The sequence below is a fragment of the Pempheris klunzingeri genome, chromosome 18 (assembly GCF_042242105.1).
Source record: "Pempheris klunzingeri isolate RE-2024b chromosome 18, fPemKlu1.hap1, whole genome shotgun sequence".
NCBI classification, from domain to species: domain Eukaryota; kingdom Metazoa; phylum Chordata; class Actinopteri; order Acropomatiformes; family Pempheridae; genus Pempheris; species Pempheris klunzingeri.
Window position 1 is genome coordinate 17,548,975 of NC_092029.1, and position 14,657 is coordinate 17,563,631.

Below are 14,657 nucleotides of genomic sequence, written 5' to 3' on the forward strand. Positions count from 1 at the left end.
CAAACTAGCCTACACACGTGCGGATAAACTGCTGCACTTAGCCTTGATGACCACTAAACATCATAAAACCGTGGTCATGGATGAGAGAAGCATCTGTTATAAATATTTTGTTATATTTTGCCGGGTTGCGAACTTGTGCTCTGAGTAGTCGACTCTGTTGTTGTGACATTACATTAACAGGATTGAAAAGGAATATTTGTCCCCTTTAAAGTCTGTCTGTTCTCCTCCTACTGCTAACCTTTTAAGTTAAAAAGGTTAATAAACTTTCTTCAAAGGCAGGCAAGTGCAGAAACATAAGCTGGGAACAGTGCCACATCTTCGTAGCTGCACTGATTTTTCCTGCCTCCATCAAAAACCGTCATTGTTATTGCTTTAATGAATAATAAAGGCGTCGGTACTGAAATAAAACATACCCAAACCTGTGTAAATACAAAAGTATTTTCTGAGAAAATGTTTCACAGGAATTTCAATCAATAATATTTTGTTTGCGTCTCTGGTTATTATTTTCATTTTAAAAAGGAAATGACAAATAAGCAGAGTGAAAATACACTGAGGAGCCCTGGGTGTTATCTTTGGCAAAGCTTCAAACAATAACTCTGTGGCCAAAGTGCTGAATGTGACGCCTCTATGAGATGAATGAGAGGCATCAGGACAAAAGCCTGGCTGCCACTCGGTCAGACTGTCAGCCACAATTTGGTGCTGCACAGAAAAACAGAGCACATATTGCACGAGAGTGCATTTTAGAGTATTTGAACACAATCAGGCACACATTAGTTGGAAAGCGTACAACTCTATAGCCTTGTAAAGTTCCGCTATTCACTCATTTTAAGCATAACCACCTCATCATGGTGTAGAGAAAAAACTACTGGACATCAAAGCTGACCATGCTTTATATCATGCTGCTAATACTGTGTATGAAATGCAAATTGACTTATACTTACTATACTAATATTTATATAAAGTCCTTGTCTCCTCATCATAAGACTTTATAACATACATGTGTGTTGGGCTGCAACTAATGCTTATTTTCATAATCTATTCATCAGACAGTGATTTTAGATCAATTGGTCCATAAAACATGCAAAATTGTGTTTTTCAGAGCACAAACTCAAATTCAAATGTTTTGTTTTGTCCGACCAACAGTCAAAACAGATGATTCAATGTATAAAACAGAGAAAAGGAGCAAACACTCACGTATGAGTATTACTGCTATTACAGAACAGCTTCCAAACCTTGTGAACAAAGTGAAATGTCTCCCTGCCCACAATTCCCTTTTGTGTTGCTGTGGCCTCCTCTGAGACTTTTGAGCCTGGTTTCTCACCTGATTTTCCCTTTTCCCATACACCCTTCTACCCTTTTCCCTCCTTAATTTGTCTTCTTCTGTGGCAGAGTTGTGGTTTAAAGCAGGAACCCTCCATAAACACCAAGGCACTTGAACACGAGGTAGAGAAAATCATTTCTGGCTGCACTGCCTTGAAAAATCAAATTCATATCCAATTTTTACTTCCCCTCCCTCACATGGACACAAACTCTTAAACGGACATCACATGTCCAGATTAATTGTCATGAAAAGACGGTGGGCCAGACAGCTCTTGATTTGTTTAAAGTAGGAGAGCTTACACAGGCACATTTCACTACAGAACATAGGAGCAGGTTTGTGGTTTGTGAGATGGCCAAATTTTAAGGTGCACTAAAAATGTTTTCCCTCTTCACATATAAAACATGAGTGGGTAAAGAGACAGGTTCCTGCATATATTTTATTCCAACCTTGATATCTCCTGTTGGCTCAGAGGGAGAAGTCAGTAAGGACACTTGGGAGGTACCAACATTTTGGATTCGAGGGAAGCCATAAAGATTAAACCCCACTGAGAGAGGCATAAAACTCAGAAAAAGCTTGTCTGTTATAGGTGATTTTGTGTATGTGTGTGTGTGTGCACGTGCATACACATGTGCATTAATGCTGAAACAACCCAACATTTGGCAGTGAACACTGACAGGCCCACTTTTGTAAATCATGCAGGGCAAGCGTCCATGCATCTGTTTATACTCATCCGTTCTCTGTCTTTTTCACAATCACTTCATCTGTCAACTGCAGTGACTGATAACCCTGTCCAAAATCTTTGTTAGTTGCATGCTATTTTTTCATATTCATTTTTTATGGATGTAAAGCAGACAGAAAATAGTGATTTAGTGATTTGCAGGTTAAAGGACATCTAGATGTTGAGGCTAAAATAGCGCTAAAAAGCTGAACTAATTGATTTTTTGCTAGTTGGTGGAGCAACAATACATATTACCTTTAATGTGAAGTTGTTGAGGCCACTATGACAGCAAACATTTACCAATCAGCAGACACAAATCAGCATTAGAATTCATCATGTTTCCATCCACCTGATGGATGTAGGCCCAATTATCGTTCTGCTTGTAACTCTGTTTTGGTCTCCACCCACAACTCAGAGAAATATCAGACTTTTTAACAGCTAGATGTTCCACTTAATTCACCAGCTTGTCACTAACATTATGCGCCTTCCCTTTGGTGCAGGGCAGCTAACAAACAGTGGGTTTATCAGAGCTTTTAAAAATTTTTTTTTAACCGAAATCAGCTTCCTGTTGTGGGTGGAGATAAGTGGTAGCATTTGTAGTGCTATGGACCAATGTTTTTGCAAGTGGAAGTTGTTTTGTTTGCAATGAAGATGTAAATACATGCAGAGAATGTAATACACAGTCCTGCTGGTGGTTTCACACAATTTGAACAACAGCTGGCATTGGTGGTGCTTAAAGGAACGCAGCACTTTACCAACAAAGACACGGAAGAACAGGCCTGCCAGCTAGCAAACATAAACAATGCATGATATCAATTCTTTTTCTAAAATCAGCTTTGCCAGTGTTTTATGAAGAAGGAAATGCATTCAACATGTTGGTTAGACTTTAATCATACACACTATATGTTTTGGTGAGTAACACTGAATGTACTTTTGAACTGGTACCTTTAAAGAAGGTACCAGTTTTAACTCAACTGTAACTGCTTTTGACCTGCAAATCATCAAACAATTTACTGGTTAATGCTATATGGTATATAATAAGGCAACAATGTGTATGTTAAGTATCACTCAAAAGCCATTCCTACATAATACTGTGAAGAGCAGCTGCCTGTAATTAGTTAGTTTGTCAGTGACACAGTCTTGTCAGTCTCTTATGTGCCGTTTCAGGTTCTCAGACATGACAGCTGAAAAATCAAGGCTCTGGGATGATGAAGCAGTTGGATTAACTTCCTCCCCAACCTGCCGGTCAAAACAGCAAACAGATGGACACATGCCTATGAAAGATGACCATCGGCCTTCATTTGAGACAGGTGAGCTCTGTAATACAGTCCTGATGAGCCGTCCTGGCGCGCCATCATCCACCTGTACCAACTCTGTTTCAAAATATGTGCATTTTCTTTGCTCCCATGATTCTTGATTCTGAGTCTTGTACCCAAAATGAAAATCTTTCATGCAAACATGTTTAACAGGTGAGGTGGCACTTTTTTCCAGGTGAAAAGCAGCATACTGCTAACGTGGTGCTCCTGGATATGGTGTCTTGACGTTGTGCAGCTTCTTGAAAAGTTTAAGGCACCGTTAACTGAGAAGCTCGGCCACTGCAGCTTTGTCAGGATCATAAAAGGTTTAGACGGCGCAGGTGACGCCTGCATCCTCCACGTGGCCGCAGTTGGTTTTGCCCCAGCCGGGAAACTTACACTGGTGGATGGTGTCTTCCGTCCCTGTACAAGCCACGTCATCCATCCAGATCAGACCAGTGCCTGCACAGAAAGGGGCAAAATGTATCACATTGTCGTGTACAGAACTATGGAGACTCATTAGATGGCCATTTCTAACACCTTATATTAACCGCAACATTTCAACTGTTGTTGTTGGACAGGTGATGCAGAGAGGCATATCATACAGTGCCGCTCGACTTGAGTGCCTGAGCTGATTTGCAGGCTTCGCTCTATTACTGTGCGTCTGTTTTTTTGTTTTGTTTTACTCTTTCTTTCCTACCATCTGTTTTCCTTTGTTTCCCCTTCTTTTCCAGTCCTGCTTTGTTCATACTCTGCCTATTGTAATCTGAAAACCCAACAAAGTATATAAAAACTTCACAAATTCCAAGAGTGTAATTTGGGTTTCAGAAGTGTGGGAGGACACAATGAGGCCAAAGAAGAAGAAAAGGAAATGGAACAAATAATGAATGGACTGATTTCCATAATAATAGTGGTATAACAAAAAAAGCTGATACACATTTTTAGTTTTCTTTATAGAAAGTATCAGTACTTTCAGCTGTTTACTACAAACTGTGTGCTTTATCATCTTATCTTTAACTGATGCTCAATTCTGGCATCTTTTTAGGGCAATATTAACTGAGAAGTATCTGCAGGTATTCCTTTATGGCAACATACAGCCCCAACAAACCTGACCACTGTTTAACACCAGTTATTTTTCTCATGCCATCCTCTTTGGTTGTGAAGCTCTTTTCAATTCAATATATTTCACATACTCCTTTCTGTTTTGTATTTAGGAGTCTTGACCCTATGCAGTCCTTATTTTTTCTTTTCTCTTACTGAACACCAATAGGTGATGCTGAATCTTCCGAAAGGAAGCCTGTATGTACCCGAGAGGTCAAATAATGTTTTTTTTCCATTCAGATCTTCTGATTTGAACAGTGTGGGTGAGAGGAGAATGGTCAGAGAGACTCAAATGAGAAATTCAATAAACAAGATAACTGAGTGGGCCAAAAACAGGATTTTGAAGTGTGATCCCCCAGTGGAAACTGACGAATTGCAAATACACTACATGGGTTAACATATGGAATGCAATAAAATAGTCACTTCCTAAGTTTTCTTCATCATTATAAGAATCAGTGGTCCAGCAAAACATGAGAATACATTTGAAAGAAGAAAAAACATCACATCTGGACTTCAACACCAGCAGTCCAAGTTCACTGTGTTCCCTCTGATGGCTCATTCAGGCATCACTTTACCTCTTGGTCATGTTCACAGTCAAAAGGACGCAAAGAGAACGAACATGTTGGCTGAAGCTGTGAGCTTAATCACCGACTGACATATGTGGATGCCACACATAGTGTATAGGTCATAAACTGTAGAAATCATATATAAACTCAACATAATCCCACCCTGGATATATAAAACGATTCTGGCATTCCTTGTTGTGGAAGCTAGAGAGCAGAATTCTCCCCACATCTTTACAAAAGTAACAAAGCTGTCAAGTGCATATTAGTCATGTGACAGGATGGTCATCTACAAGGAGCTTGTATTCTTCTTATCTTCTAACATCGTATGAAGTAATTGAATTTTTGGATTTGAAGACCTTTGTGTAATGATTTTTGACTAAATGTTTTAAAGGTAAGTGTTATTAAATGCGAAGCGTGTCCGTATCAGTCTTCTGATCAACACTAGAAGTACTCCCAGAGCTTCCTTGTAGAGCTGTTGATCAGATATTGCATCCGGTAATAAAATACACAGTTCCAGATGGTAAGCGAAGCTCCTGGCAGTATCGTTTTCGTTATAAACCGTAGTTCCTGTTTGTAAAACCGAAATCACTTGAGGCTTCAGAAAGTCCCAGTTTTGCAACAGTTTCAGACTGGAGGAGATGGTACTCAGCTGTGAGGGAATAACAGTGAGATCGAGTAACATTTGGTTGTGCTCACACGCTGATAATCCTGTTTAAGGATACATAACTAAAGGGCTCATGTGCTGTATAAGGGAAGAGAGGCTCGCTCAACAGTGATACCCTTAAACCAACATCTGGAGCTTTCTCTGCTGCTCTGCTGTAAATCAGAACTGTTAATCACTCAGGTGTTAGGAGCTGTCAGTGAGGAATTCAAACAAAATGCAGAATCCCAAATATAAAGAAAGAGAGCGAGCAATGCAACGAACGTGGTACTGGTTAGGTCACAGACGAAGAAGATAAAAAGCACAAAATCAAAATAAGAATTATCATTAAAAGCTCAGCGTCAGTCCAGGAGGCTCATGAGGTCAAATTTATATAATCTGAGCCAAACTCTTAAAAACACACTTCATTTCCACTTATAAAAATCCAAGACCCTTGAAGATTACCGCTCCATTAGGACCATCTCAAAAATGATTGCTGTTTGTGAACAGAACATTGGACCCATTTGTAATTCTTGAGGGTAAAGTACTTTATTAACTAACCAAGACAAACAAGACACAGGCCTACAGGCTATAAGTTTATGAGTCAATACTGATGGCAAAAGAAACCCATAACCGCTGTCTCCGGCCTGCATCACATGTATTTGATATGAAAGGTTTTGACCTCCTTTAGATAGACAAACTCACGGCTCAGTCTGACTTAGTATCGCTGACTGTACCATTGACTGCTCCCTTTAATGTGTCTCTATTGTATATGTGAGTTGGATCGAATGTACATTTTTACTAGAAGCGAAAGGCATCATATCACTACAATAACATGCTCCTAAGTGTGAAAATCCTCCAAGGTATCTCTACAACTTTCTCCTGAAAAACTCAACAAAATTCACCAGACTAGCAGATTAAAAGTGTTTATTTTTCCTGCTTTTGGAGGCAGATTTGTGAAACTTTGCCCACGCAGCAGCACACGTGACGTCAATCTCATGTAGACAGATCAGAGATGTTTCATGAACCATGCCAAAGAGAAATGATACCTGAACTCTCACTGGGACTGTTGACAGCACGTTCTTCCTCTTAAGCTGTGTTGTTCCATTAAGGCTCAGAGGAGGAAAGTTTTTTGTTTATCTTACAGAAATAAGTCCAGAGTTTTAACTATAATGCTTGTGGAAGCAAAAGCACAGCAGCTCTGGTGCCACGCTGAGCCGAGACTTGATTATATGAGTGTTTTTGTGTTTCAGAGATTTACTGTATGAACTATGTTCTCTGAAAATGCTGACTAGTGTTTGCAAACTGTTTCCAGTCCTGCCGGTTTGAACTTGGCCCATTTTTGCATTTTTACCACATTAGAGTTCGATCAGAGCAACTAGAGACAGAAAAAATATGAAGTTTTTAAGAGTTTAAATCATGGGACACATAAATCCTGACTGAAATCCAGACTAGATCTTCTTTCATAGCCCCAAATCCCAAATCGAAAATGTGCTTCAATTCAGATATGAAAAAATTAGAATAACATAAACTTTGATAATAAGTGGAAGAAAGTTCAAAAAGACCAACTTCCAAGACAAAGAATTTTTTTTTTTTAAATCTGCAAACAATGCATATTTCTGTAAAATCTGATCAAAATGATGCGCTGGACGGCTGATATCTGAATAAAAACAACAGAAATCACCAACTGATATCTCAGTCAAACCATATGCTTCCAACATTCCTGCTTTGCTTCACAACGTAACATAACAAAGGGAAACTGGCTGCAGATTTGACATCTTCAAAGCAGCATGAAACACCAGGCCCATGTGTCTCCACGCAGGCGTGCACAGGGTGGAAATGAGGTATGCACGGGGGAATACACGAGCCCCAGCTGTTCTGCTGCTGTGCCCTCTAAGGATTTGCTTTAATGGACACAGACCTTTAAACTGTTTATTCTGGATCTCAACACACTTTCACAGCGCTGCTTCCAGGCCGGGGGTTGGTCCCCTCGCACTGGATTTATGACACTTCTCACAAATAAGTGTTGGATCAACCAAAACACTGAGCAGGATTTCAAGGGAACACCCAGAGATAATTCAGAAAAGAGAAGGAAAGACTAATTCAAGAATTAAAATCTGGCAAAAATCTACAACTATGCTGTCAAAACACAGAAAATCAGCCAGTCCTGGATTTTGTTAAAGACTTCTAAATCTGGTCACCGATTCTCCTTGAGGGTTCATGTCTGTGTCTCCTCACTGATGTCATACGATCTCTTTTTTTTTTTTTGTCTCTAGACATGAGAAAAATAAATCATTGTTCACTTAAATATTTGTCTACATGTAGGCCGAGTAACCTTTTTTTTAATAAGTTAATTGTTAACATTCAAACATTTTGCAGTGTTATAGAAAACTAATGCACTGAAACATGCTGGCGTCTCGATTTCCCGAAACGCAGCTAGCGCAGCCACAGATGACTGCAGACCATAACCTACCATAACTTTCTTTTCTATACATTATAATTATTTAATGTTGTACAATGACCATCAGATCCCCCATAACCATCTGTGTCAAAACTTAAGAACTAACTAACTTTATGATTGAAACAATATCTGACTGAAAATGAACGTTAATTCCTGATTTTAGAAACAGCAGCGTCCACAAACAATCTCACCACGGAATATAGATGTGAGCATCCATGAACGGGTTGTGCGATAAAGAAAGTTAGTTTTTATACTATGAAAAAAGTTTTTAAAAAGATGTAATTAGTAAAAGTGAGTGAGCAGGCGGTGATTGAATTTGGGCTACCGCTTTATGGTTCGGTTATTTAATGAGTAGATATCAAAAATGTGAAACAAATACACTTAAGTAGAACAATTTGTGCTTCATCTGAGAGTTTTCACCCATTCCAGATAAATCCTAAAAATATAAGTTGCTTTATACAAACTGTTTTATGGGGAAAGTAATAAGATTACGACATAACTTGATGGTTTTACCAATATTTTTTCACTAATATCACTGCTATTGAATGGTTTTCAGATTCGGTCATTTTGGTGGCACACAGTGTGTCCTCTCCTGTCAAATCTGAGTCTGAGAAATACTTTAATAGCCTTAAAAGATGTTATTAATTTAAAAAAAAGTTAAACACCAAAAAGTTGTGTGACTCATCTAAAAAGATATATTTCAATTCCAGATTGTTTTAAATTGAATCCAGCCATGATGTTAGTCACTGCTGTTGTCTGGACGTTGTCCCCTGGAACAAAGGAATGTTTTCCCCCAATTTTCCAGACTTATTGGTAACAACTCTGCCTGGACAGAGACTCTGAATGATGTAAGGCCGACTTGGTGAATGAAATAAAGTGGTGAGAGAGAGAGAACGAGGGAGATGGATATGACCTCTGAGACTCTTTGTTGACGACATCTGGCTCACACGACTTTCCCCATAAAACCTTAATATTAATCCCTGCAGCATTTTAGGGCACAATTCAAGTAATGGGCTACCACTCACAAGCTAAAAAACAGCAGACTTACTAAAAATCAGAACTACTTCCATCAGTAAACTTCACCTTGAATATGTGCTGTGGGCACACAAAATTTCATTAATTTCCTGCCATACTGAGATGTTTCTTATTTTACAATCTGACCATCAAGAATGAGATTAAAGGAATAACGTCTTTAAACAACTCGTCTGTATGGCACATACACAGAAACACACATTATTTTTGTATAAATAAAAGCCCTGATATGCTCCAAAATTGGTGCCGATACAGCTCTGTATCTACGTCTGAGTACAGGAATGAGTCCCTCACGTGTGCTTTTGGCGAAGTTGTGGGCGTGTACAGTCCATGAGATCATAAAGTTTGAGTGGTGCAGCATGGACGTATTTACAGACATGAGGGCAGTGTGTGTCACAGCACTCCCTCCCAAGTCTTGAAATCTGTTCTTTCTTGTTAGTTGTGGAAATCTTGCACATATTTAGGTGTCAGAGACCAAACAGCACCCTTTTCTTTTGAAGAGTTAACAAAGTTTATTATTATCACCATCCATCCATCCATGCTCCAGCTCCCCCGTGACCCTGAGCTGGAGCCAATGCCAGCTGACTTCGGGCAAGAGGTGGGGACCGGCAACCAGCCAAGCACAGGGCCAACAGATAGAGACAGACAACTGCTCATACTCACACTCACACCTACGGGCAATTTAGAGTCACCAATTAACCTGCATGTCTTTGGACTGTGGGAGGAAGCCGGAGCACCAGGAGAAAACCAACGCAAGCACAGGGAGAACACGCAAACTCCATACAGAAAGACCTCAGGTTCAAACCTGGATTCAAACCTGTTATCATCATGTTAATGTTTTTTTAAATGTTCATGTTTGCATACTGTGTGTCTTGAAGGTTTTCCAATGTCTTAGAATGAATAGATAAAAGCTTTGACAAAAAGGATTCGCAGTGTACACACATGCGTTGACCGTCTCATACCCTGTCCGAAGCGCCCAGTCTTGTGGACCTCAGTTGCTCCTCGGTATCCCAGCATCTTACACACCACGTCTCCGTCCTTTTTATCCCAGACGTCATCACACACCGTCCCCCAGCGGCGCTCATGGAAAACCTCCACACGACCTTCATGGGGACCTGACCCATTCACCAGCCGCACCAGGGTTTCCTCCACTGCGAAACACACACAAGCATTAACATAATGATCTATGTACACAAATACACATATGGATTGACGGATGCATTTATACACATTTATTTCTATTTCTGTGTGTCTGCAGAAAGTTTTTATAAATTTATTAGAGCCTCAATACACTAAAGTGTCTGTAGCAAACTGCATCATGGGACACCACCCAAAAATACTGAGTGTTTATAATTTATGCCAACATGACTACACTGAGAAAACACATGACTGTCTTTTATCTGGCGTTTGCTGGCACGGCTTCGAACTCAGACTGAGCAGATTACTTTCATTGCGAGTGTTTATGAGTTTAATGAAGCCTTGTAAATCAAACCAATATGAATACAAACGGAGATGAATAGGTTGTTTTCAGCATGCTGCAACAGAATATTTTCCATATAAGACTGTGATAGTCTTTGAATCCATAAGAAAAATAAATAAAATGATTATGAGTGGGGAACTTTCTTTCTTTCTTTCTTTCTTATGTGAACCCCCCTCATATAAAGTTGGGTGTTACAAAAATTCGGGCTTGAAGTTCTGTCCAAAAGCAATTTTTCAGCGATTGCTGACCATCATCTGAACATCATGGCCTATAGTCTGGAAATAATCTTGTGAACCTGATAGCGTACTGGGTAAAGGAGTTTGAAATGAACTTAATTTCCTTCATCTGCTGTAATGTTTCTCAGTCAAATTAAATTTCTCCTCACATGAGCAATGTTGCCATTGTTGGACTACTGAATTCTGAAGCTATAATCGCAGGTAAAAAATCTTGTTTCGGTCATGAGAGCCTCTCTGGTCACTGTAAAAGATAAAGCAGCTTGATTGAACTGGTAAAATACGACATACAAACTTGATTTGAGACAGTAAGCTGGGTTTAGGGTTGAAGTACCTGTCTCAGCGATACTATGGCCGGGACCGTGCAGTCACCTGCAAGTTACCTACAAAAAGAGGTATACATGTGTGTGTGTGTGTATCTGTGCCCTTGTATTACACACTTAATGGGGCCAGAGAACTGGGAGAACACCACAGTATGGGGCCACAGTGTTTTGTGGGGCCATTTGGACGGACCACACTGGGAGAACATTTTTCTGAATTATATTGTTGTTATTGACAAAACTAAAAGTGTTAAAATATTTATTTGGTGATGGTTCAGGTTAGGGTAAGGGTCATGGTCAGGGATAGGTTAGTGTTTTTTAGTTACAGTATACACTGTATCCATGGGAAAACCCCACAAAGATAAAGAAACATACTAATGTGGCTGTGTGTGTGTGTGTGTGTGTGTGTGTGTGTGTGTTAGTGGGAGCATCATGGATCCACAGCACAGCTCGTATTCCTGAAAGTATGCAGCAGCTGCACTCATATAATTGACATGATTTATCACCTTACTGAACACACAGAGAAAATGAGAACGAGAGGTAAACACACACACATACACACCCGCACCCACACACGCGCACACACACACACACACACACACACACACACACTCATACAGCCACACTATGCCTGACTGCCCCTCAGTGTTAAGACATGCGCGCTGACAGTTGAAGTGCTGCAGAGTAAAGCCAGACACATTATCTAGACAGGATATTAGTCTCATCAGACCATCATAAATTTTAACTGTGTACCATTTAACTCTCATTATGCAGGCAAGTACTTTGCACTCACTAGCCCATCATAACTTAATATCTGCCATAACATTATACTATCATATCTGCTGCACATATTCGTATCAATATTCTCGCAGAAAACCAGGTAATTAAAAACAGAAATTCGATGGTCTTTCAACCTCATGTCATTCTTTTTTCAGACTAAAAAAAAAAGACTGAAAGAGAGAGAGAAGTGCTAAAGTAGCACACACTTCATTTTAAAGAGATGAGTAATTGAATACTGAATTACCTGAAACAGATGTTGAAACTATTTGTTCACTCGTCAAATATAAAACAGTCCCTCTTTTCTAAATTTATTAAGTACTTCTGCGAACTGCTGGCGCTGAGATGAAGAAATAGCACAGTGATTAATACTTCTTATGATGGTAAACTACGCCTCTAAACAGGATACTTTACTTTTAATAGTCTTTAAATGAACCTCTTGGGCCACATAAGCTTATTTACAGTTATGGTAGTATGTTGATACCCTTATTGCATCTTGTCACTGAGCCTTAATTAGCTGCTTTTATCTTCTTACATATTGATTGTGGTTCTGTGTAGTTCCTTTTAAATGAACTGATTAAACATTGGATTTTATTTTGATGCAGAAGCCTCCATGTTTGAGAAAAATGCAGCAAAGGTGGACCCTCTTGGATGCCCTATGGTAGATAAAACATGATGAAGTGCCCTCTAATGTGGCCCAGTGTGTAATAAAACGTGATGCAGTGCCGTGTAGACAACCCTATGTGCCAGCAGAATTTAATAGTTATACATTAAATCTTTAAATTCATACCTGAGACACATGATGAAATAATCTTAATCAGAATGAGAATCAAACGGTTCACTGCCCAGTACGTTTTCACAATACAGTGTGAGAACATTTTGGTAAAAAGTGTTCACTATATCCACCATATGTGTAAAAAAGGAAGAGCTAGATAAGCAATAGGAGGTGCCTACACATTCAGTAGCATATTAGTCTGATATTGCTCAGATAAGTCACATACTGCACAGATACCTGTTATGTCTTGTCAAGTTTAAGTTTAGTTCATGTGTTTTATGTATTTCCTGTTTTATTGTGGCGCTCAACTCCACTGTCTTCTGCCCGATCGTCCTGTGTCCTTGTGTCGTGCATTCCAGCGTCCTGGTCTGTGTTAGTGTCCTGTTGAGAGTCTTTGAGAGGTTTGTGTTTGTCAGTAATTGTTTTGAATTGTGTCTGTTTCTGGTGCCTAGCCTTTGTTGATCTTCTTTGTTGATTATGTAGAATGGCCCACTTTGGCATAATGCATATTTTATCATTGGATCATAATTGTTGATGTATTAATATGTGCGTCACTTTAATGATGTAGCTGGTGAACGTGTGGCTTATTTCTTTACTATATTCAGCCACGTATCTTGTGAAACTTCACCAAGGGATGAATAAAGTCTTAACTTTATCCATAATATATAATATTTGTTAATTATATTTTGTATTATTAATCTCAACCTGCATAGTAACTTAAGTTATCAGATAAATGTAGTGGAGTATAAAGTTGCAGAAAATGGAAATAAAGGTAAAAAGTAACGGTAATTTTCCATACTTGTACTTAAGTACGTTCCACTGCAGTTTAAATCCATCGATTAAGAGGCCTTCATCTTTGCTATATATCATTCTAATCTAACTGTTCATGTGATTGGGGGGGCCCTGAGACACCACTCCCCACTTTTTCACATCTCTTTATTCATCTCTTTCTCTCTCAGACCTTCATTCCTCCCCTCCCTGTAAAGTGCCTGAGGCTCCCCGCTGTGCAAATGAGAGACTCTGCTGTGCATGGAAGCAGCACGTGCAGACTGTAGTCTTCAGAGATAATGAGAACCATACAAGCAAACTTCACAGACATGAAGAGTTGGACTGAAATACATTGAAAATGTGCTGAATTATGTTAATGTGGTGGAACTGTACTTTATTTATTTTGCCGTAGAAATCAGGCAGATGCATGACGAGAATGTTAGAGATTCAATCACTGTATGGTAAAAGCATAGTATAGCCGAGATGTTGGATGACTGCAGCTTCTCAACAGCACAGACAATTAGTTTTCTTCCACATCAGGTTTTTTCAAATGTGAAGATTACATGCACAAGGCAGATAAAATCCTCTAAAAGTTAGGATAAGGCCTCAATGCATTGTCCCAAAGCAAAAAAATTTGGAGAACGGTTTTCATCTACCAGCAGCAATGTGGTTAAAATGGGAGTGAACTGCAAAAGCAACACAACATATCACCTGAAGACAAATCAACGATTAATTGTCCACACATAGCTTAGCAATTGTAATTAGACACTGCAGGTCTGTCAAGCTTGGCTGTAGGTGGACATGAGGCTGTAGGAAGTGTGATACTTGGCATTTAGGGAGTTTAGAGGGTGGTGGCTCTTTTTTAGAGTTTCCAAAACCAAATACATTGAAGCAAAAGTGTAAGGAAAGATAACAGTGCTATGAATACTAACATGCCTTATGATTTAAAGTTAAATTGTGCTGGTAAAGGCCCTGTTTTCTTTAAAGTTCAGGCTAATGTTGATGGCTTGGTTTTTGCTCATTTAATTTAGAGTAAATCTGCCACTGTTAACTGCATGTGGGTCATACGAGAACAGAAAACAGCAGGCGTAGCTAAGGTAGCACATTGTTTGGTAAAAACATTTTCTGGCTTGCTCCATTTGTTCCTGTTTTCCAAACTGCGTTTAAACA

At 39.4% G+C, this 14,657-nt stretch overlaps 1 protein-coding gene across 1 annotated transcript in view; it reads right to left on the bottom strand.

The window, feature by feature from the left end:
• Positions 1-2,586: 2,586 nt before the first annotated feature.
• The window catches only part of scara5 (scavenger receptor class A, member 5 (putative)), a 74,125-nt gene continuing 62,054 nt past the window's right edge, over positions 2,587-14,657 (bottom strand). Inside the window, exons 11-12 of the mRNA XM_070849809.1 lie at positions 10,097-10,285; positions 2,587-3,796 (exon numbers count right to left, since the gene is read on the bottom strand). Coding sequence (XP_070705910.1) covers positions 3,663-3,796; positions 10,097-10,285 — 323 coding nt within the window. The 3' untranslated portion in view covers positions 2,587-3,662. The remainder of the gene's footprint in view (positions 3,797-10,096; positions 10,286-14,657) is intronic.